We start from the raw sequence: 22,046 nt of genomic DNA on the forward strand, positions 1-22,046 counted from the left end.
TCACATTTTTAGAGCCCGGAAGGTACGAAACCACAAAGTCAAAACGGGAGAAAAACAGCGACCAACGAGCCTGTCTAGGATTCAACCGTTTGGCAGACTCGAGATAAGTTAAATTCTTGTGATCAGTCAAGACCACCACGCGATGCTTAGCTCCTTCAAGCCAATGACGCCACTCCTCGAATGCCCACTTCATGGCCAGCAACTCTCGATTACCCACATCATAATTTCGCTCAGCAGGCGAAAACTTCCTGGAAAAGAAGGCGCATGGTTTCATCACCGAGCAATCAGAACCTCTTTGCTACAAAACAGCCCCCGCTCCAATTTCAGAAGCATCAACCTCGACCTGGAACGGAAGCGAAACATCTGGTTGACACAACACAGGGGCAGAAGAAAAACGACGCTTTAACTCTTGAAAAGCTTCCACAGCAGCAGAAGACCAATTGACCACATCAGCACCCTTCTTGGTCAAATCGGTCTTAAAATGGTTTAGCAATACTAGAAAAATTACAGATGAAACGACGATAAAAATTAGCAAAGCCCAGGAACTTTTGGAGATTCTTCAGAGATGTCAGCTGAGTCCAATCATAGATGGCCTGGACCTTAACAGGGTCCATCTCGATAGTAGAAGGGGAAAAAATGAACCCCAAAAATGAAACCTTCTGAACACCAAAGAGACACTTTGATCCCTTCACAAACAAAGAATTAGCACGCAGGACCTGGAACACCATTCTGACCTGCTTCACATGAGACTCCCAATCATCCGAGAAGACCAAAATATCATCCAAGTATACAATCAGGAATTTATCCAGGTACTCTCGGAAGATGTCATGCATAAAGGACTGAAACACCGATGGATCATTGGCAAGTCCGAATGGCATAACTAGTGTTGTGAATTCTGTGGCAGAGCTCCCTCCTGTGGTCACAAGTGGTACTTCGGCTGATTCTCTCTATGAGCTTCCGTTGGTGGAGGAGAGTGGTACTGCGGCTTCTGAGTTTCCTTCCTCAGGTGATGTGGTGAAGTCGTTAGGTGCTGCTCTATTTAACTCCACCTAGTGCTTTGATCCTGGCCTCCAGTCAATGTTCTAGTATTGAACTTGCTTCCTCCTGGATCGTTCCTGTGGCCTGCTGCTCTGCATAGCTAAGTTGCTCTTGTGTTATTTTTGTTTGCTGTTTTTTCTGTCCAGCTTGTTTAGTTGGTTTTTCTTGCTTGCTGGAAGCTCTGGGACGCAGAGGATGTACCTCCGTGCCGTTAGTCGGTACGGAGGGTCTTTTTGCCCCCTTTGCGTGGTTGTTTGTAGGGTTTTGTGTTGACCGCAAAGTCACCGTTCCTATCCTCGCTCTGTTCAGAAAGTCGGGCCTCACTTTGCTAAATCTATTTCATCTCTACGTTTGTCTTTTCATCTTAACTCAGTCATTATATGTGGGGGGCTGCCTTTTCCTTTGGGGTATTTCTCTGAGGCAAGGTAGGCTTATTTTCTATCTTCAGGCTAGCTAGTTTCTCAGGCTGTGCCGAGTTGCATAGGGAGCGTTAGGCGCAATCCACGGCTGCCTCTAGTGTGGTTGGAGAGGATTAGGGATTGCGGTCAGCAGAGTTCCCACGTCTCAGAGCTCGTTCTATATTTTTGGGCTATTGTCAGGTCACTGTATGTGCTCTGACTTCTATGTCCATTGTGGTACTGAATTGCCTGATCATAACAAACTAGGTACTCAAAATGGCCCTCGGGCGTATTAAATGCTGTTTTCCATTCATCGCCCCGCTTAATACGCACAAGATTGTACGCACCACGAAGATCTATCTTGGTGAACCAACTAGCCCCCTTGATCGGAGCAAACAAATCAGATAACAACGGCAAGGGGTACTGAAATCTGACCGTGATTTTATTTAGAAGGCGGTAATCTATACAAGGTCTCAGCGAACCATCCTTCTTGGCCACAAAAAAGAACCCCGCTCCTAATGGCGACGATGACGGGCGAATATGACCCTTCTCCAAGGACTCCTTCACGTAACTCCGCATAGCGGCGTGCTCAGGCACAGATAAATTAAACAGTCGACCTTTAGGAAACTTACTACCAGGAATCAAATCGATAGCACAATCACAATCCCTATGCGGAGGTAGGGCATTGGACTTGGGCTCATCAAATACATCCTAGTAATCAGACAAGAACTCTGGGACCTCAGAAGGGGTGGATGACGAAATAGACAGAAATGGGACATCACCATGTACCCCCTGACAACCCCAGCTGGACACAGACATTGATTTCCAATCTAATACTGGGTTATGGACTTGTAGCCATGGAAACCCCAACACGACCACATCATGCAGATTATGCAACACCAGAAAGCGAATATCCTCCTGATGCGCAGGAGCCATGCACATGGTCAGCTGGGTCCAGTACTGAGGCTTATTCTTGGCCAAAGGCGTAGCATCAATTCCTCTCAATGGAATAGGACACTGCAAGGGCTCCAAGAAAAACCCACAACGCCTAGCAAACTCCAAGTCCATCAAATTCAGGGCAGCGCCTGAATCCACAAATGCCATGACAGAATAAGATGACAAAGAGCAGATCAAAGTAACGGACAAAAGAAATTTTTTACTGTACCGTACCAATGGTGGCAGACCTAGCGAACCGCTTAGTGCGCTTAGGACAATCGGAGATAGAATGAGTGGAATCACCACAGTAGAAACACAGCCCATTCTGACGTCTGTGTTCTTGCCGTTCAACTCTGGTCAAAGTCCTATCGCACTGCATAGGCTCAGGTTTATGCTCGGATAATACCGCCAAATGGTGCACAGATTTACGCTCACGCAAGCGTCGACCGATCTGAATGGCCAAAGACATAGACTCATTCAGACCAGCAGGCATAGGAAATCCCACCATGACATCCTTAAGGGCTTCAGAGAGACCCTTTCTGAAAATAGCTGCCAGCGTACCTTCATTCCATTGAGTGAGCACGGACCACTTTCTAAACTTCTGACAATAAATCTCTATCTCATCCTGACCCTGACACAGAGCCAGCAAATTTTTCTCTGCCTGATCCACCGAATTAGGTTCATCGTACAGCAATCCGAGCGCCAGGAAAAATGCATCAATATTACATAATGCAGGATCTCCCGGCGCAAGGGAAAATGCCCAGTCTTGAGGGTCGCCACATAATAAAGAAATAATAATCCTAACTTGTTGAACTGGGTCACCAGAGGAGCGAGGTTTCAAAGCCAGAAACAGTTTGCAATTATTTTTGAAATTCAGAAACTTAGTTCTATCTCCAGAAAACAAATCAGGAATAGGAATTCTAGGTTCTGACATAGATTTCTGAACCATAATGTCTTGAATTTTTTGTACTCTTGCAGTGAGATTATCCACACAAGAAGACAGACCTTTAATGTCCATCACTACACCTGTGTCCTGAACCACCCAAATGTCTAGGGGAAAAAAAAGGCAAAACACAGTGCAAAGAAAAAAAAATGGTCTCAGAACTTCTTTTTTCCCTCTATTGAGAAGCATTAGTACTTTGGGCCTCCAGTACTGTTATGAATAGGTAATTCAGAACCACAATGGACCTTGAAGTTCATAGCACACAAAGTGACCTGACAATTACCAAAAAACATAGGACAAGCTCTGAGACGTGGGAACTCTGCTGACCGCAATTCCTAATCCTATCCAACCACACTAGAGGCAGCCGTGGATTGCGCCTAACACTCCCTATGCAACTCGGCACAGCCTGAGAAACTAGCTAGGCCTAAGAAGGAAAAATAAGCCTACCTTGCCTCAGAGAAATACCCCAAAGGAAAAGGCAGCCCCCCACATATAATGACTGTGAGTAGAGATGAAAATACAAACGCAGAGATGAAATAGATTTAGCAAAGTGAGGCCCAACTTACTGAACAGACCGAGGATAGAAAAGATTGCTTTGCGGTCAACACAAAACCCTACAAACAACCACGCAGAGGGGCAAAAAGACCCTCCGCACCGACTAACGGTACGGAGGTGCTCCCTCTGCGTCCCAGAGCTTCCAGCAAGCAAGAAAAACCAATTAAGCAAGCTGGACAGAAAAAATAGCAAACAAAAATAACACAAGAGCAACTTAGCTATGCAGAGCAGCAGGCCACAGGAACGATCCAGGAGGAAGCAAGACCAATACTAGAACATTGACTGGAGGCCAGGAGCAAAGCACTAGGTGGAGTTAAATAGAGCAGCACCTAACGACTTCACCACATCACCTGAGGAAGGAAACTCAGAAGCCGCAGTACCACTTGTGACCACAGGAGGGAGCCCTGCCACAGAATTCACAACAGAGAGCGTCCTGCGCTGGACAGCGGGGCAAATAATCAAATCCGGGACAATCCCGCACAATAGGGACGGTTGGGAGCTATGTTTAAGGGTCACCCTAATTCTACAGTCATGTGCCCCCTTCGCCTAATACTCCAGGGAGTTGAGAACACTAGAACTGAACTTTGTCTTCTTACAAACACAATTACTGCAGCTCTACAGCTTTGCAGTATTGCAGCTCTGTCTGCCTGTGAGATGGAAACTGAGAGGAACCTACAGATGTATTAGCTATAATTACACACAGCTCTGCAGTGAGATCACGAGAGCAGAGAGCGGCCATTACAGATCACACTGGTGATGGCCCCTTTCTTTAATAATAATAACCTTTGTAGGCAGATTCTCATGCAGATCAGTGTCCGGACCATAGGTCATAACCGCTCATTTATATATGAAAAAATATGGATTTCTTTGGAATAAAACATCGAATCGCAGATGGCAAGATATTGTTTCATTCCTGTTACCTACATGCCCATATAGACAGCTGTGGAGGGACAATCCTACTGACAGAGATTCCCTGTAGCGAAGAAATCAATGACCGAACGGCTATTACCCCTTTTCTGACCTCGGACAGGATAGTACAGCAAATTACTGCAGTGCGCAGGCGCCGGAAAGGTCAGAGAGGCCCGGCGACTGCGCACTGCAGTACTTTGCTCTGCCCTCAACCGGGCAGACAAAGTACGCCTGCGACGGAGCAGCGGCGTGAAGACCAGAAGAGGACGTCATGGAATGAAGATGGGAGGCGCCGGAGCGGACCTGAGACACCCATTTGACCGGACCGCAGCGGGACCGCCCCTGGGTGAGTATAATCTAACCTCTTTTTCTCCTCTTTCAGGTTACATTGGGGGCTTATCTACAGCATTGCAGAATGCTGTAGATAAGCCCCTGATGATGGTGAGCTTACCTCACCATCGATTTTGGGGGAGACCGGTTCCCTTTAATTATGCAATTTTCTGCAATGTGTAAAATGGCATTAGGAATTTTTTAGCTATTTGCACTATGCAAATTGTTCAAATATGCAGGGTTCAGTGATTCCTACAAATTTGACACAAATATGCATTGAATCGATTCGCTCATCTCTAATAAAAATTATAGCTACAGTTGTGGCTAAAAGTATTGACACCCCTGCAATTCTGTCAGATAATACTCCGTTTTTTCCTGAAAATGATTGCAATCACAAATTCTTTGGTATTATTATCTTCATATAATTTGTCTTAAATAAAAAAACACAAAAGAGAATGAAGCAAAAAGCAAAACATTGATCATTTCACACAAAACTCCAAAAATGGGCCAGACAAAAGTATTGGCACCCTCAGCCTAATACTTGGTTGCACAACCTTTAGCCAAAATAACTGCGACCAACCACTTCCGGTAACCATCAATGAGTTTCTTTAAATGCTCTGCTGGAATTTTAGACCATTCTTCTTTGGCAAACTGCTCCAGGTCCCTGATATTTGAAGGGTGCCTTCTCCAAACTGCCATTTTTAGATCTCTCCACAGGTGTTCTATGGGATTCAGGTGCTGGCCACCTTAGAAGTCTCCAGTGCTTTCTCTCAAACCATTTTCTAGTGCTTTTTGAAGTGTGTTTTGGGTCATTGTCCTGCTGGAAGACCCATGACCTCTGAGGGATACACAGCTTTCTCCCACTGGGCCCTACATTATGCTGCAAAATTTGTTGGTAGTCTTCAGACTTCATAATGCCATGCACACAGTCGAGCAGTCCAGTGCCAGAGGCAGCAAAGCAACCCCAAAACATCAGGAAACCTCCGCCATGTTTGACTGTAGGGACTGTGTTCTTTTCTTTGAATGCCTCTTTTTTTTCCTCTTGTAAACTCTGTTGATGCCTTTGCCCAAAAAGCTCTACTTTTGTCTCATCTGACCAGAGAACATTCTTTCAAAATGTTTTAGGCTTTTTCAGGTAAGTTTTGGCAAACGCCAGCCTGGCTTTTTATGTCTCGGCGTAAGAAGTGGGGTCTTCCTGGGTCTCCTACCATACAGTCCCTTTTCATTCAGGCGCCGACGGATAGTACGGGCTGACACTGTTGTACCCTCGGACTGCAGGGCAGCTTGAACTTGTTTGGCTGTTAGTCGAGGTTCTTTATCCAACATCCGCACAATCTTGCGTTGAAATCTCTTGTCAATTTTTCTTTTCCATCCACATCTAGGGAGGTTTACCACAGTGCCATGGAAAAAGAGTCACAGAGAAAAATGCAGAGATGTTTACCTGCTGAAGCCTCCGACCAAATGCACTGCAGGGTGCAGCAGACCTGATTAATGATGGCAAACACACAGGTGCAAAAAATACCGATGAAACAACCACTTTCAATCCAGTGTTGGCTGTTTGGCATTAGTGCAGAAAAAGATAAGCGATAATAGTCTGTATGTGGCGTTGTTCACACAGGCAATGCAGAGCATCTGGTTTACAGCCTATTACTGACGCACATATAAGCGGGCCGCCCCAGTGCTACAAAATGCATGCTGTGCGAACAGAGGCCAACAGTTCGCACAGCATGCATTTTGTAGCACTGGGCGGTCCGCATATATGTGCGTCAGTAATAGGCTGTAAACCAGATGCTCTGCATTGCCTGTGTGAACAACGCCACATACAGACTATTATCGCTTATCTTTTTGTGCACTAATGCCAAACGGCCAACACTGGATTTAAAGTGGTTGTTTCATCGGTATTTTTTGCACCTGTATGTTTGCCATCATTAATCGGGTCCGCTGCACCCTGCAGTGCATTTGGTTGGAGGCTTCAGCAGGTAAACATCTCTGAATTTTTCTCTGTGACTTTTTTCAATATTTTGGAGGATTTTTAAGTCCTCTTTTTGGGTGAGCTTTTACCCACAGTGCCATGGGCTTTAAACTTCTTGATGATACTACGCACGGTAGATACAGGAACATTCAGGTCTTTAGAGATGGACTTGTAGCCTTGAGATTGCTCATGCTTCCTCACAATTTGGTTTCTCAAGTCCTCAGACAGTTCTTTGGTCTTCTTTCTTTTCTCCATGCTCAATGTGGTGCACACAAGGACACAGGACAGAGGTTGAGTCAACTTTAATCCATGTCAACTGGCTGCAAGTGTGATTTAGTTATTGCCAACAACTGTTAGATGCCACAGGTAAGTTACAGGTGCTGTTAATTACACAAATTAGAGAAGCATCACATGATTTTTCGAACAGTGCCAATACTTTTGTCCACCCCCTTTTTTTATGTTTGGTGTGGAATTATATCCAATTTGCCTTTAAGACAATTCTTTTTGTGGTTTTTCATTTAAGACAAATTAAATGAAGATAATAATAACAAAGAATTTGTTTGCAATCATTATTATCTGACAGAATTGCAGGGGTGTCAATACTTTTGGCCACAACTGTAATTTTTTATATTGTATCTGCATTAATACAATTTACAGATACTGTACACTAATGTTTTACTGACATAAATGCTGTTTTTTTCTAATGAGCATTTTTAGCACAGTCCCCTACGAAAAACCATCATATATCATCCACTAGTGAGGCTGTACCACCTCCCACTCTAACCCAGAATCAAGCCTTCTCATTACCTCCGGGTCATGCCGTCTGTTGCTTCATGGATGGCGGAGTGGGACTTTATGATATGGGTGCCAAGAAATGGGATTTCCTAAGAGATCTGGTATGTATCACCCTATCATTTTCCATCAATAATAATCTGTTTACACCATTTGTGAAATTCTGAATCAGATTAATAATTTTCTCTGAAGATGACCTTTTCTGGCAGCTCAGATCAGAAAGAAACAGAAAAAGTAGTAGTAATTGTATCTTTCAGTATAGATTATAAAAATCTGCAATAAGGCGACACATTCCGGAAACCGCATTTATCGGAATTCAGAAATTTGCCGTATGCTATTATCCAAAATTCATTCTCATTTTTTGTGAGTGTAGTCCTTTATAGATATCGATGTGATAGGAAGATGATTATTAACCCCTTACCGACATCGGACGTACTATACCGTCCGATGTCGGCTCCCCTGCTTTGATGCAGGGCTCCGCGGTGAGCCAGCACCAAAGCCGGGACATGTCAGCTGTTTTGAACAGCTGACATGTGCCCGTAATAGGCGCGGGCAGAATCGCGATCTGCCTGCACCTATTAACTAGTTAAATGCCGCTGTCAAACGCAGACAGCTGCATTTAACTACCGCTTCCGGCCGGGCGGCTGGAAATGACGTCATCGCCGACCCCCGTCACATGATCGGGGGTCGGCGATGCGTCTCCATTGTAACCATAGAGGTCCTTGAGACCTCTATGGTTACTGATCGCCGGTGGCTGTGAGCGCCACCCTGTGGTCGGCGCTCACAGCACACCTCCATTTCTGCTACATAGCAGCGATCAGCAGATCGCTGCTATGTAGCAGAGGTGATCGAGTTGTGCCTGCTTCTAGCCTCCCATGGAGGCTATTGAAGCATGGCAAAAGTAAAAAAAAAAAAAAGTTGAAAATTTAAAAAAAAAAATAAAAAAATATAAAAGTTTAAATCACCCCCCTTTCGCCCCAATCAAAATAAATCAATAAAAAAAATATAAAATCTACGCATATTTGGTATCGCCGCGCTCAGAATCGCCCGATCTATCAACTAAAAAAAAGCATTAACCTGATCGCTAAACAACGTAGCGGGAAAAAAATTCGAAATGCCAGAATTACGTTTTTTTGGTCGCCGCGACATTGCATTTAAATGCAATAACGGGCGATCAAAAGAATGTATCTGCACCGAAATGCTATCAATAAAAACATCATCTCGGCTCGCAAAAAATAAGCCCTCAACCGACCCCAGATCATGAAAAATGGAGACGCTACGGGTATCGGAAAATGGCACAATTTTTTTTTTTTTTTTTTAGAAAAGTTTGGAATTTTTTTTCACCACTTAGGTAAAAAATAACCTAGTAATGTTAGGTGTCTATGAACTCGTACTGACCTGGAGAATCATAATGTCAGGTCATTTTAAGCATTTAGTGAACCTAGCAAAAAAGCCAAACAAAAAACAAGTGTGGGACTGCACTTTTTTTTGCAATTTCACCGCACTTGAAATTTTTTTCCCGTTTTCTAGTACACGACATGGTAAAACCAATGATGTCGTTCAAAAGTACAACTCGTCCCGCAAAAAATAAGCCCTCACATGGCCAAATTGACGGAAAAATAAAAAAGTTATGGCTCTGGGAAGGAGGGGAGCGAAAAACGAACACGGAAAAACAAAAAATCCCACGGTCATGAAGGGGTTAAATGTACATCCCACCCGCCTATAAAATTAATAAACTCTGCTCCTAAAACATTAGGGGAAACTGATGAGGGCAATCCTGAAAGGGAACCTGTTGCTCGATTTAGGCTGCCCAGACCATGGCCAGCATAAATCAGAGCCTGTCTACCCGATTACAGCCAGGTATGTTTTTTCCTTTAAAACGCTTCTGCGTTTCAGAGAGAACAGAGCTAGTAGATCTGTCTGCGAACCATAGGGATAGATTAGACTAGTGCGGTGCCACCCCTGCTAGCTTCTCCATGGTCACCGTATGTGATTGATTGGCCTCTCCCATAGCAAGAAATTTGTCAATCACCAGGAACGGGACTGGGAAAAGTCAGAATAGTCTTGTCTCTGGCTATGGTCCAAGCTGTAGGAATCGTGTAGTAAGGCTGCCGTCACACTAGCAGTATTTGGTCAGTATTTTACATCAGTATTTGTAAGCCAAAACCAGGAGTGGGTGATAAATGCAGAAGTGGTGCATAAGTTTCTATGATACTTTTCCTCCATTTGTTCCACTCCGGGTTTTGTCTTACAAATACTGATGTAAAATACTGACCAAATACTGCTAGTGTGACGGCAGCCTCAGGCTTCGATTCATACTGGGTGTGATTTGGCAGCATAAATTGAGTGACCAGTTCCCATTGAGCCTTTACTTTTTCATTATTGCTTTGTTTACCTAGGATCTTTGCTTCTCTGATTTGTTTATATTGGAGATATTACAGTGCCTTGCGAAAGTATTCGGCTCCCTGGAACTTTTCAACCTTTTCCTACATATTATGCTTCAAACATAAAGATACCAAATGTAATTTTTTGGTGAAGAATCACCAACAAGTGGAACACAATTGTGAAGTTGAACGAAATTTATTGGTTATTTTACATTTTTGTGGAAATTCAAAAACTGAAAAGTGGGGCTTGCAATATTATTCGGCCCCTTTACTTTCAGTGCAGCAAACTCACTCCAGAAGTGCCTAATGATGATAAATATTATCCACCTGTGTGTAATCAAGTCTCCTTATAAATGTACCTGCTCTGTGATAGTCTCAGGGTTCTGTTTGAAGCACAGAGAGCATCATGAAGACCAAGGAACACAACAGGCAGGTCCGTGATACTGTTGTATCAAATCCGGATTTGGATACAAAATGATTTCCAAAACTTTAAACATCCCAAGGAGCACTGTGCAAGCGATCATATTGAAATGGAAGGAGTATCATACCACTGCAAATCTACCAAGACCCGGCCGTCCCTCTAAACTTTCATCTCAAACAAGGAGAAGACTGATCAGAGATGCAGCCATGAGGCCCATGATCACTCTGGATGAACTGCAGAGATCTACAGCTGAGGTGGGACAGTCTGTCCATAGGACAACAATCGGTCGTACACTGCAGAAATCTGGTCTTTATGGAAGAGTGGCAAGAAGAAAGCCATTTCTCAAAGATATCCATAAAAAGTGTCGTTTAAAGTTTGCAACAAGCCACCTGGGAGACGCACCAAACATGCGGAAGAAGGTACTCTGGTCAGATGAAACCAAAATCGAACTTTTTGGCAACAATGCCAAGTGATATGTTTGGCGTAAAGGCATCACAGCTCATCACCCAGAACACACCATCCCCACTGTCAAACATGGTGGTGGCAGCATCATGGTTTGGGCCTGCTTTTCTTCAGCAGGGACAGGGAAGATGGTTAAAATTGATGGGAAGATGGATGGAGCCAAATACAGGACCATTCTTGAAGAAAACCTGTTGGAGTCTGCAAAAGACCTGAGACTGGGACGGAGATTTATCTTTCAACAAGACAATGATCCCAAACATAAAGCAAAATCTACAATGGAATGGTTCACAAATAAACATATCTAGGTGTTAGAATGGCCAAGTCAAAGTCCAGACCTTAATCCAATGGAGAATCTGTGGAAAGAGCTGAAAACTGCTGTTCACAAATGATCTCTATCAAACCTCACCGAGTGCGAGCTGTTTGCCAAGGAAGAATGGGCAAGAATTTCAGTCTCTAGATGTACAAAACTGATAGAGACATAACCCAAGCGACTTGCAGCTGTAATCGCAGCAAAAGGTGGCGCAACAAAGTATTAAGTTAAGGGGGCCGAATAATATTGCACGCCCAACTTTTCAGTTTTTGATTTTCCCCCAAAATTTAAAATTACCAATAAATTCCGTTCAACTTCACAATTGTGCTCCACTTGTTGATTCTTCACCAAAAATTTACATTTGGTATCTTTATGTTTGAAGCATGATATGTGGGAAAAGGTTGAAAAGTTCCAGGGAGCCGAATACTTTCGCAAGGCACTGTATTTTTCCAGCTAAATACATGGTTTCTAAATGTCATAGTAGATCATTATATCACCTGTTTAGTGGCACTATAAATGTCTGCGATATCAGCACATTAACAGGTGTATATACATCACAAAGGGATGACGTAGTAACTAGTGATGAGCGAATGTGCTGAGATAACGTTTTATCCAAGCATGCCAGTTGTTATCCGAGCATCTGGGTGTGCTCATATATTATGTTCGCGTTCCCGTGGCTGCATGATTTGCGGCTATTAGATGTCCTGAACACATGCAGGGATTGCCTGTTTGTTAGGGAATCCCCACAGGCTGTCCAAGAGCCGGAAATTATGCAACCGCAGGCACGTGAACATAATATACGAGCACGCCCAAGATACCGTATTTTTCGGACTACAAGACGCACTTTTTCCCCTCCAAAAAAGGGGGGGAAATGGGGGGTGCGTCTAATAGTCGCAATGCAGGCTTACCATGGCGGCAGAGGAGGCGCAGTAAGCGGGGTCCCTTTCTCCGGTGAGGTGATGCAGCAGCCCGGTAAGCAGCAGAGCAGGGTGAATCCTGTTGTTATCGGTGGTGGCGGCCATTTTCCTGAGGCCGCGCGTGCGCAGATGGAGCGCTCTGCTTCCCGGGGCTTCAGGAAAATGGCCACCGCGATCTCCATCTGCGCACGTGCGGCCTCCCACGGCCATTTTCCTGAAGCCCCGGGAAGCAGAGCGCTTCATCTGCACACGCGCAGCCTCAGGAAGATGGCCGCCCCCACCGATAACAACAGGATTCACCCGGCTCTGCTGCTTACCGGGCTGCTGCATCACCATACCGGGGAAAGGGACCCCTCTCACGCCATACCTCTCACTGTGCCTTCTCATCCCACCACCTCCTCATCCCAGCACCTCCTCATCCCAGCACCTCTGCCGGTAATCACTGCTGCAACCCTCCCATGGACACCAGGCCGTGGCATCGCCCACCTAAGCAGGAAGGGACCCTGCTCAGGTGCACGCCACACCGCATCACCCCACCTCTGCCGACACCATGCCTCCTGTGACCCTGCTTTGCCACCGCCAGCCCTCAGGTAAGAGACTGTACATTCGGACAATAAGACGGACTCCCATCTCATAAAAAATATTTTTTTCTGCAATTTTCACCCCAAATTTGGGGTGCGTCTTATGGTCCGGTGCGTCTTATAGTCCGAAAAATACGGTCCTCTAATAACACCCAAGCATGCTCTGATAAGACGTTATCTGAGCGCATTTGCTCATCAATAGTAGTAACCCTATTTTATAGGATCTTATTGAACATTAAGGGACCACCTCATAGATTCAGTGCTGCAGCCCCTCTGCCACCATCTGTGCTGGGGTACTGCAGCAAAGCCAGTTAGGATCAGTTGAGGTCCCAGAAGTTGGACCTCCACCAATTGATGGCAATCCTACCTATACCATTGTTTTTGTGAGATAGGAATACATCCACAAATCAAAATGTAACTGCATATCTACTATGACACTGCTTTACAACACGTGAATACCCCTTTAACTGTGTCTTACAGATACCTTATTTTCTTGTCTTGATTGGTATTCCCTTTTCTTCCACAGGGTCACATTGAAACTATCTTTGACTGCAAATTCAAACCAGACGATCCTAATTTACTTGCAACAGCCTCATTTGATGGCACAATAAAGGTCTGGGATATCAACACATTAACAGCTGTATATACTTCACCGGGGAATGAAGGTGTTATTTATTCACTGTCCTGGGCTCCAGGTATATGGACCAATACTAAAATGCTGACAGAACCTTCTAGATATTTTCTGTTAATGTATGCTCCTAAGAAAACTGTCCAGTCCTCCATGTAACAGAGGCAGAAAGCATTTATTTAGGATTTATTCCGCAATATTTGGTGCCATTATTTATTAAAGTTTATGAAGAAGTATGTATTTGACAGAAGCTTCGGGTTCCCCACCGATTCTGAAAAGGGGGCTCTTTTGGAATAGGGCATCCCTACTGCCTGTCCATGCAGGTACATTAGAGAGCCACGTTCTCAGGAGCAGTGGGAGTCTCAGCAGTCAGACCACCACCCATCTGCAAGATATCACCTGTATTCAGAATAGGTGACAACTTAAAATGTTGGGGTTACCCTTTATACCCTTTATTGTCATAAACCATTTTTGTCATGACACTGCTCTATGTCTCTCACATTCACCATGTGTAGGGGACCTGAACTGCATAGCTGGTGCGACATCCAGGAATGGGGGATTTATCTGGGATGTGAAGAAAGGAAAAATGATAATTCGGTTCAATGAGGTAAGAGCCTAAACATTTACATTGTGAGACGAAATGAAAAGCGCGTCAGTGAGGTTACATGCAATAGTCCTTGGTGCACTAGAGTGCGGCACATCATGGTGTGGGCACCGCCTGTACTGCATGGCCCTAGGAAAGCAGCGGGTGATCTGATGTACATGTTGTACTTTTATTTCATTATAGCATGGGAAAAATGGCATTTTTTGCATCTCATGGAGTCACAAGGACTCTAAGCGCATTGCCACCTGTAGCGGAGATGGATTCTGGTGAGTTTTGCTCACGGTGCGCACTCTGTCCAGTGCAATTTGAATGATTACTCTGTGTAGTTATTACTCAGACTGGATACAATGTGATTACAATTGGTCACTATTGTCTGTGATTTTTCAGCATTGTCCGGACAATCGATGGTAAAGTTTTGCACAAGTATAAACACCCAGCGTCAGTATTCGGCTGTGACTGGAGCCAGAACAACAAGTAAGCAGAAGTACTGTTCTGTAATGTGTGTCTTCACCACTTACTTTGTGTGATTTAGGAGACCCCAAACTGAGCATTTGCCTCTTTACCTTGGGGAATCTTTTATTAAATGTAATGACAATAAGTCAGGGGTTAAAGGGTCTCTGTTTTGTTCAAACCAAGTACAGGCGCTCGGTGCTTCACGGCCTGGTCAGTCATTAATATACACCATCCCACCTGCTTGGTATCTCGCCCTTCGCTGGCCCTGTGAAGTCAGAACTGTTAGTCACAGAAGATGGGGGTGTAGATTGAGGAAAACAAGCAGGTGGGAAATGATTGGCCCTGCCATGAAGCACCCAGAATTTGTACATAGTTTGAACCGTCATTCTGTGCTGACAGAGTCACATTAAATATATAAGAGAAGGTATCAAAGTGGCCCACCCTAAGGCCGGCGTCACACACAGCGTAAAACAATACGGTCCGTATATTACGGCCGTAATACGCTGAAAAGTCCCGAAAAAAGTGGTCCGTAGCTCCTCCGTAGGCAGGGTGTGTCAGCGTTTTTTGCGCATGGCATCCTCCGTATGTAATCCGTATGGCATCCGTACTGCGTGGTTTTCTCGCAGGCTAGCAAAACCAACATACCGCTATAGAAGTGATCCATGTGTCCCAAAAAGAAAAGAAAATATATATATACTGTCTATATATATATATATATATATATATATATATATATATATATATATATATATATATATATATATATATATATATATATATATATATATATATATATATATATATGTATATATATGTATATGTGTCAGTAGACACATATATTAGAGAGAAAAGCCGGTAATTCAGTGCGGTGTACAGTAAAATCACACTGACAGCTTACAGTAGAATAGGTAGAATAAATGTGTACACATAGAATAGGTATATATATATATATATATATATATATGTCAGTGAGACACATATATGTACATATATTAATATTTATTCCAGCGCTAGACAGCTTGAAAGCCGGTAATTCAATTACCGGCTTTTTCCTTCTCCTTCCTAAAACCCGACATGATTTGAGACATGGTTTACATACAGTAAACCATGTCTTCTCTCCATTTTTTTTGCAGATTCCACACTACTAATGTCAGTAGTGTGTATCTGCAAAATTTGGCCGTTCTAGCTCTTAAAATAAAGGGTTAAATGGCGGAAAAAATTGGCGTGGGCTCCCGCGCAATTTTCTCCGCCAGAGTAGTAAAGCCAGTGACTGAGGGCAGATATTAATAGCCTGGAGAGGGTCCACGGTTATTGGCCCCCCCCTGGCTAAAAATATCTGCCCCCAGCCACCCCAGAAAAGGCACATCTGGAAGATGCGCCTATTCTGGCACTTGGCCACTCTCTTCCCATTCCCGTGTAGCGGTGGGATATAGGGTAATGAAGGGTTAATGCCACCTTGCTATTGTAAGGTGACATTAAGCCTAATTAATAATGGAGAGGCGTCAATTATGACACCTATCCATTATTAATCCAATACTAGTAAAGGGTTAAATAAAACACAAACACATTTTTTAAAATTATTTTAATGAAATAAAAACAATGGTTGTTGCAGTATTTTATTCAACGCCCAATCCAGTCACTGAAGACCCTCGTTCTGTGAGTAAAAAAACATAATAAACCAACAATATACTTACCCTCCGCAGATCTGTAACGTCCAACGATGTAAATCCTTCTGAAGGGGTTAAAACATTTTGCAGCAAGGAGCTGTGCTAATGCAGGCTGCTCCTCGCTGCAAAACCCCAGGGAATGAGGCTAAAAATAGATCAATGATCTATATTTAGCTTCATTTGCGGTGAGGCGCCCTCTGCTGGCTGTTCATAGATCGTGGGAAATTACCTAGAAAGCCAGGGAGCTTTCATTGCATTAGCAAAGCTCCTTGCTGCAAAAGGTTTTAACCCCTTCAGAAGGATTTACATCGTTGGACGTTACAGATCTGCGGAGGGTAAGTATATTGTTGGTTTATTATTTTTTTTCTTTCACAGAATGAGGGTCTTCAGTGACTGGATTGGGCGTAGAATAAAATACTCCAACAACCATTGTTTTTATTTCATTAAAATAATTTTAAAAAATGTGTTTGTGTTTTATTTAACCCTTTACTAGTATTGGATTAATAATGGATAGGTGTCATAATTGACGCCTCTCCATTATTAATTAGGCTTAATGTCACCTTACAATAGCAAGGTGGCATTAACCCTTCATTACCCCATATCCCACCGCTACACGGGAATGGGAAGAGAGTGGCCAAGTGCCAGAATAGGCGCATCTTCCAGATGTGCCTTTTCTGGGGTGACTGGGGGCAGATATTTTTAGCCAGGGGGGGGCCAATAACCGTGGACCCTCTCCAGGCTATTAATATCTGCCCTCAGTCACTGGCTTTACTACTCTGGCGGAGAAAATTGCGCGGGAGCCCACGCCAATTTTTTCCGCCATTTAACCCTTTATTTTAAGAGCTAGAACGGCCAAATTTTGCAGATACACACTACTGACATTAGTAGTGTGGAATCTGCAAAAAAAATGGAGAGAAGACATGGTTTACTGTATGTAAACCATGTCTCAAATCATGTCGGGTTTTAGGAAGGAGAAGGAAAAAGCCGGTAATTGAATTACCGGCTTTCAAGCTGTCTAGCGCTGGAATAAATATTAATATATATACATATATGTGTCTCACTGACATATATATATATATATATATACCTATTCTATGTGTACACATTTATTCTACCTATTCTACTGTAAGCTGTCAGTGTGATTTTACTGTACACCGCACTGAATTACCGGCTTTTCTCTCTAACAGCGCTGCGTATTTCTCGCAAGTCACAGTGCTTGTCCGTGTGTAATCCGTATTTTTCACGCTTCCATAGACTTTCATTGGCGTATTTCTTGCGCAGTACGGTGACAAACGCAGCATGCTGCGATTTTGTACGGCCGTAGAAAGCCGTATAATACTGATCAGTAAAATACGGCAAATAGGAGCAGGGGCATAGAGAATAATTGTGCCGTATTTTTTGCGAGTTTTACGGACGTAGATTCTGCGCTCTTACGTCCGTAAAACTCGCATGTGTGACGGCGGCCTAAGATGTCTTTGTCAGAGTCCCTTTACTTTAGTAAGTTGGGGGGTGAGTGTGTTAAGTGTCTCCTTTTAACAAGACGCATTTGCATCCTGTTGTTAGGTGCACAAGTCTATCCTGTGAGATTCCCTCTCTAAAATGATAGTAAACGCCAAAGGGTCATGTTGGCTCGACCATTTCCATTATGCAGAACATACACCAAGGCTAAGATGGGGTAGACGGTAGATAGAAATTTATATATGTCATGCTTAGAGAAGCAGGAATAATATCAAATTAAATGTTTTGTTTCTTTTAGAGATATGATTGCTACTGGCTGTGAGGATAAAAATGTCCGGGTGTATTACTTAGCCACCAGCTCTGATCAACCCCTGAAGGTTTTCACCGGACATACAGCCAAGGTTTTCCATGTGCGGTGGTCTCCTCTTAGAGAAGGGATTTTATGCAGTGGCTCAGACGATGGGTAGGCAGACACTTACAATTTATTGACAATTTGCTTTCTAACTACTAGGAATTAGTATTATGCTATGGTGTTATTTTTCAGCACTTTACCTTGTAAATTTATATTACTTATCTCAAAAAATGTCCTCTCTTTGATCTATAGCGTGATAAGGCTTCCATACACGTCAGACTAACGTTGGCCGAGCCAGCCGACAGCCTTGTGTATAGGAGGGCTTCCGACATGTGATCTCAGGGAAGATAAAGATCTGGCCTGTGCGATTTTGGATGTCCGATCCATTTATTCTCTAGGTGATAAGCCGCTTGCAGAAAAGTTATAGTCATAGAAGACACAGGAGCGCTCAACAGAATGAGCGCTCCTGTGTATTGGAAAGACGGCCAAGGAGCTGCCGGACTAACGATCGACCAAACCATCATTCCACCAACTGCTATCTAATGTGTATGGGGGGGGCGCTTTACCCTCATTAAGCTATTAGGGTGCTATTCTGTATTTTGCATTCGAAAATCTGTAATCCTTACATTGTAAAATGTGTTACAGAACTGTACGTATCTGGGACTACACACAAGATGCTTGTATAAATGTTCTCAGTGGCCACTCTGCCCCAGTCCGGGGATTGATGTGGAATACAGAAATACCATACCTTCTAATATCTGGAAGCTGGGATTACACTATAAGAGTATGGGACACCAGGGACGGAACCTGTTTGGACGCTGTGTATGACCATGGGGCAGATGTATATGGTAAGTTGGCTGTCTATTATTTTTAATTTAAAGGGGTTGTCCACTTGTCAGAGAACTCTTTCTCAATCACTATATTTCCCGCAGTAAAATCATAAGCCCTATACTCACCTCTGGTGCTGGCGTGGTTCCAGTGGTGTCGGCACTTGCTCTTCCGTAACTCACGTGACATTGTTATATCATGTGATCCCTCTGACCAGTCAGCTACTGCATCACTCTCCTTTATCCAAATCAAACATCTGGGGGATGTCCGAGCCGCTCTCTCACTTTCTCCAGATGTCAGTTACGTCTGAAAGTGCCAGCACCGGAGGTGAGTATAGCTGCTCATATTTTAATTGAAGGAAACATAGTGAATGAGAAGGGGTTGTCCGAGTAGTGGACAAACCCTTTAATAAATTACCTGTGACATGGCTAATATATCATTACCTTTTTTTTTTACAGTTTATATGCTTTCTATTTTCTTGATAATGGTTCAGGGGGTTTTCCGACCAACAACAAATATATTCATGGTGCGGCCACCCACTTTCATGAAACAGGGAACCCATGTCCCTTGTGTGAGTGGAGTCTTATTTAGGCGTGACCATTGCTTCATTCCCTGTTTGTGAGAGCGATGGTCACACAGACAGGAGCATTCCCGTAGTCAGACCTCCACCTATCTTGGGGTAACTTCTTTAAAATGACATAAACTAAACAGGGAATAGGTGAATATTTTATATATTCTACTCAACTGATGGTAAACATTAAATATACAAAATGAAAATTGGTTTCTGAGAACTTAAAAGAGGCTGTCATAGAAAAGCCATTGATGTCACATATCATTAGGTTCATTCAGTGAGAGGAAGAGGCCTGACCAATGTGAGAGCAGCTTTACAAATCCACATTCACCTCCGTTCATCTCTGCTCAGCTTGTACTGGAGAACATGAGGTTGATCCACTAAGGCCACATGCACACGTTGACTATTTGGTCAGTATTTTCCCTCAGAATTTGTAAGTCAAAACCAGGAATGGGTGATAAATACAGAAGTGGTGACGAGTTTCTATTATACGCTGAAGTTATGACTGTAGTGCACAGGACCGCTGCAGTCAATCATTTGGATCAGTGACTTGTGCTGACTACATTGAAAAACCCCATAAACAAATTGCATAAAGCGATCAGTAAAGAGTTCAGAAACATTCCTCATAGGAACAGCAAAGGCTATAATCTAAGAATAACACACCTAATATAGGGCCGCGTCTCAAGCATAGGTGAAGACCAGATACTTATCAGGATTGGTGGGTCCGAGCTACTCATTCTCACTAGTAGGTCTTGCTATGACATAATAATAAAAGTATATTCTGAGTAAGCTGAGAGATTTAGATTTTTTTCTGTTTCATCCCCTGATGATCACTCAGGTCTAACATGCCATCCCAATCGACCGTTCACTATGGCTTCTTGTTCCCGGGATTCCACTGTGAGGCTTTGGTCACTAACGCCATTGATTTCACCTCTGCAAATAAATATTCTGGCAGATCGTCCATGGGAAGAAATAATTGGCAACACAGGTATGTGATCATCCTAATTCTGACTACCGGAGGTATCATAATTTATATGTTAGTAAGAAATCTTTGTTTTCTTCATCTGTTAGACCGCGCCATGGAGCCTGGCGCCCCGCCTTTACTATGTGGGAAAGTATCGCGGGATATTAAACAAGAAGTGGACAAGCTAACCGATAATCTGAGGACCAAGAAACTGAGATGGTTTTCAGAATGTCTGTCGGTAAGGGCCATGTTCCTGCAATTATGAGACACCACTTAAGGGATTATGTCATCCAGCTATTATGATGTTTGTATGTATTTTTTTACAATTTTTTTGTATTTTCCACCAGTATTACTAATTACAGCTTGAAATTGTAAAATACTGTATATCTGACTGCTGTCTGCAGTCTACATGAGCTTTATGATAATGTTCATGTAGTTTTAGTACTCTGCATTCAGTAGCAGGCTTCACAATACAAACCGAATACATTATTAAATAGATCTCTTATACACGATGAGTGAATCTTTTGAAATCCAAATTCTTCATCTTTGCCAAAAATTTGATTTGCGGCAAATAAACTGGTCTGAAGTTTCTACACTGCAAACCTTCAAATTGCCCATAAAATCCGTGTGTAACACTCTGAGGTCTCCTAGGACTGTATTGATCCTCTCTTCAGCTCTTCAATGTAAACGCAACCTTAGGTTTAGATCCCTTGGACATTACTCTCTGGCTAAGAAAAATGGATGGTAACCGGTTGTGATGAACAGCGGTCTGCCAGTGTAGGGGTCTAATATTGGACTATTACTACCGGGAAGAATGTAAAATAATTAATTTCTCTTAAACATTCATTCGTTGTGAGGTAGACAGTTGTGTTTACACTTCTGGAATACGGATCTTTTTCTTCTATCTTTTGATCTGTCCATCTCACTAGTCAGGAATCACACTTTCTGTGACACTCAAGCCTTGGTTTCAGGATTTTTCTTCTGAAGTAAAATTAGGACAGAAAAATATTAAACTGCCCTGTGTGGGAAGAATATAAAAAATGCTGCTGGTGCTGCAGTATATTACAGATGAATCAGTTGCCAGTTACACTGTCTATGGAGGTACAGCATAACCTTATCATTTGAATCTTTGGATTATTATTCATCACTCGATTTTCAATGTGATACCGCGCTGAAGTAATACACCACAAACATATTAGACCGTGCGCTCTGACCTCCGATCCCTACAGTGTACAACCCTAAAATTGGGCTCCTTGGCCAACCTGTGTCTTTTACTATAATGCCTGTGATAGCCCCCTCATTGGCTGGCCATGTGATCGCTGCAGAGCATTATGGGGAAATCCGACTGGCCTCTCCTAATGTCATTAGCTCGATGTCTGTATCACCGCTCAGTACACCGTGAGTGGCAGCTGTAAGCACGCCCTGACATATTGACGGAAGACATATTTACTAAGCAGTGACTGAAGCCGTGCCGTCTGTGTGACTGAAAGCTCGAGGCTACCGGGAGGAAAAATCTTCATTTCCTACTGGTAGCTGCTATTAACCTGCAGATTAACCCCATACTTATAGGTTA

The 22,046-nt window shown here is 43.3% G+C and overlaps 1 protein-coding gene across 9 annotated transcripts in view; it reads left to right on the forward strand.

The window, feature by feature from the left end:
* WDR17 (WD repeat domain 17) overlaps positions 1–22,046 on the forward strand; it is a 174,415-nt gene that overhangs the window by 94,006 nt on the left and 58,363 nt on the right. For 6 of the 9 annotated variants that reach the window (XR_011316989.1, XM_069744255.1, XM_069744256.1 and 3 more), the window contains 9 exons: positions 7,790–7,977; positions 13,475–13,643; positions 14,092–14,183; positions 14,364–14,446; positions 14,568–14,654; positions 18,057–18,221; positions 18,756–18,958; positions 20,348–20,497; positions 20,581–20,711. Coding sequence is in view for 8 of the 9 variants with exons in the window: in XM_069744255.1 (XP_069600356.1) it covers positions 7,790–7,977; positions 13,475–13,643; positions 14,092–14,183; positions 14,364–14,446; positions 14,568–14,654; positions 18,057–18,221; positions 18,756–18,958; positions 20,348–20,497; positions 20,581–20,711 (1,268 nt within the window). In the remaining variant the exon portion in view is untranslated. The remainder of the gene's footprint in view (positions 1–7,789; positions 7,978–13,474; positions 13,644–14,091; positions 14,184–14,363; positions 14,447–14,567; positions 14,655–18,056; positions 18,222–18,755; positions 18,959–20,347; positions 20,498–20,580; positions 20,712–22,046) is intronic. The other 3 variants (XM_069744257.1, XM_069744259.1, XM_069744253.1) reach the window with 1 other exon arrangement.

This window comes from Ranitomeya imitator, chromosome 1 (genome assembly GCF_032444005.1).
Source record: "Ranitomeya imitator isolate aRanImi1 chromosome 1, aRanImi1.pri, whole genome shotgun sequence".
In the NCBI taxonomy this organism is placed as follows: domain Eukaryota; kingdom Metazoa; phylum Chordata; class Amphibia; order Anura; family Dendrobatidae; genus Ranitomeya; species Ranitomeya imitator.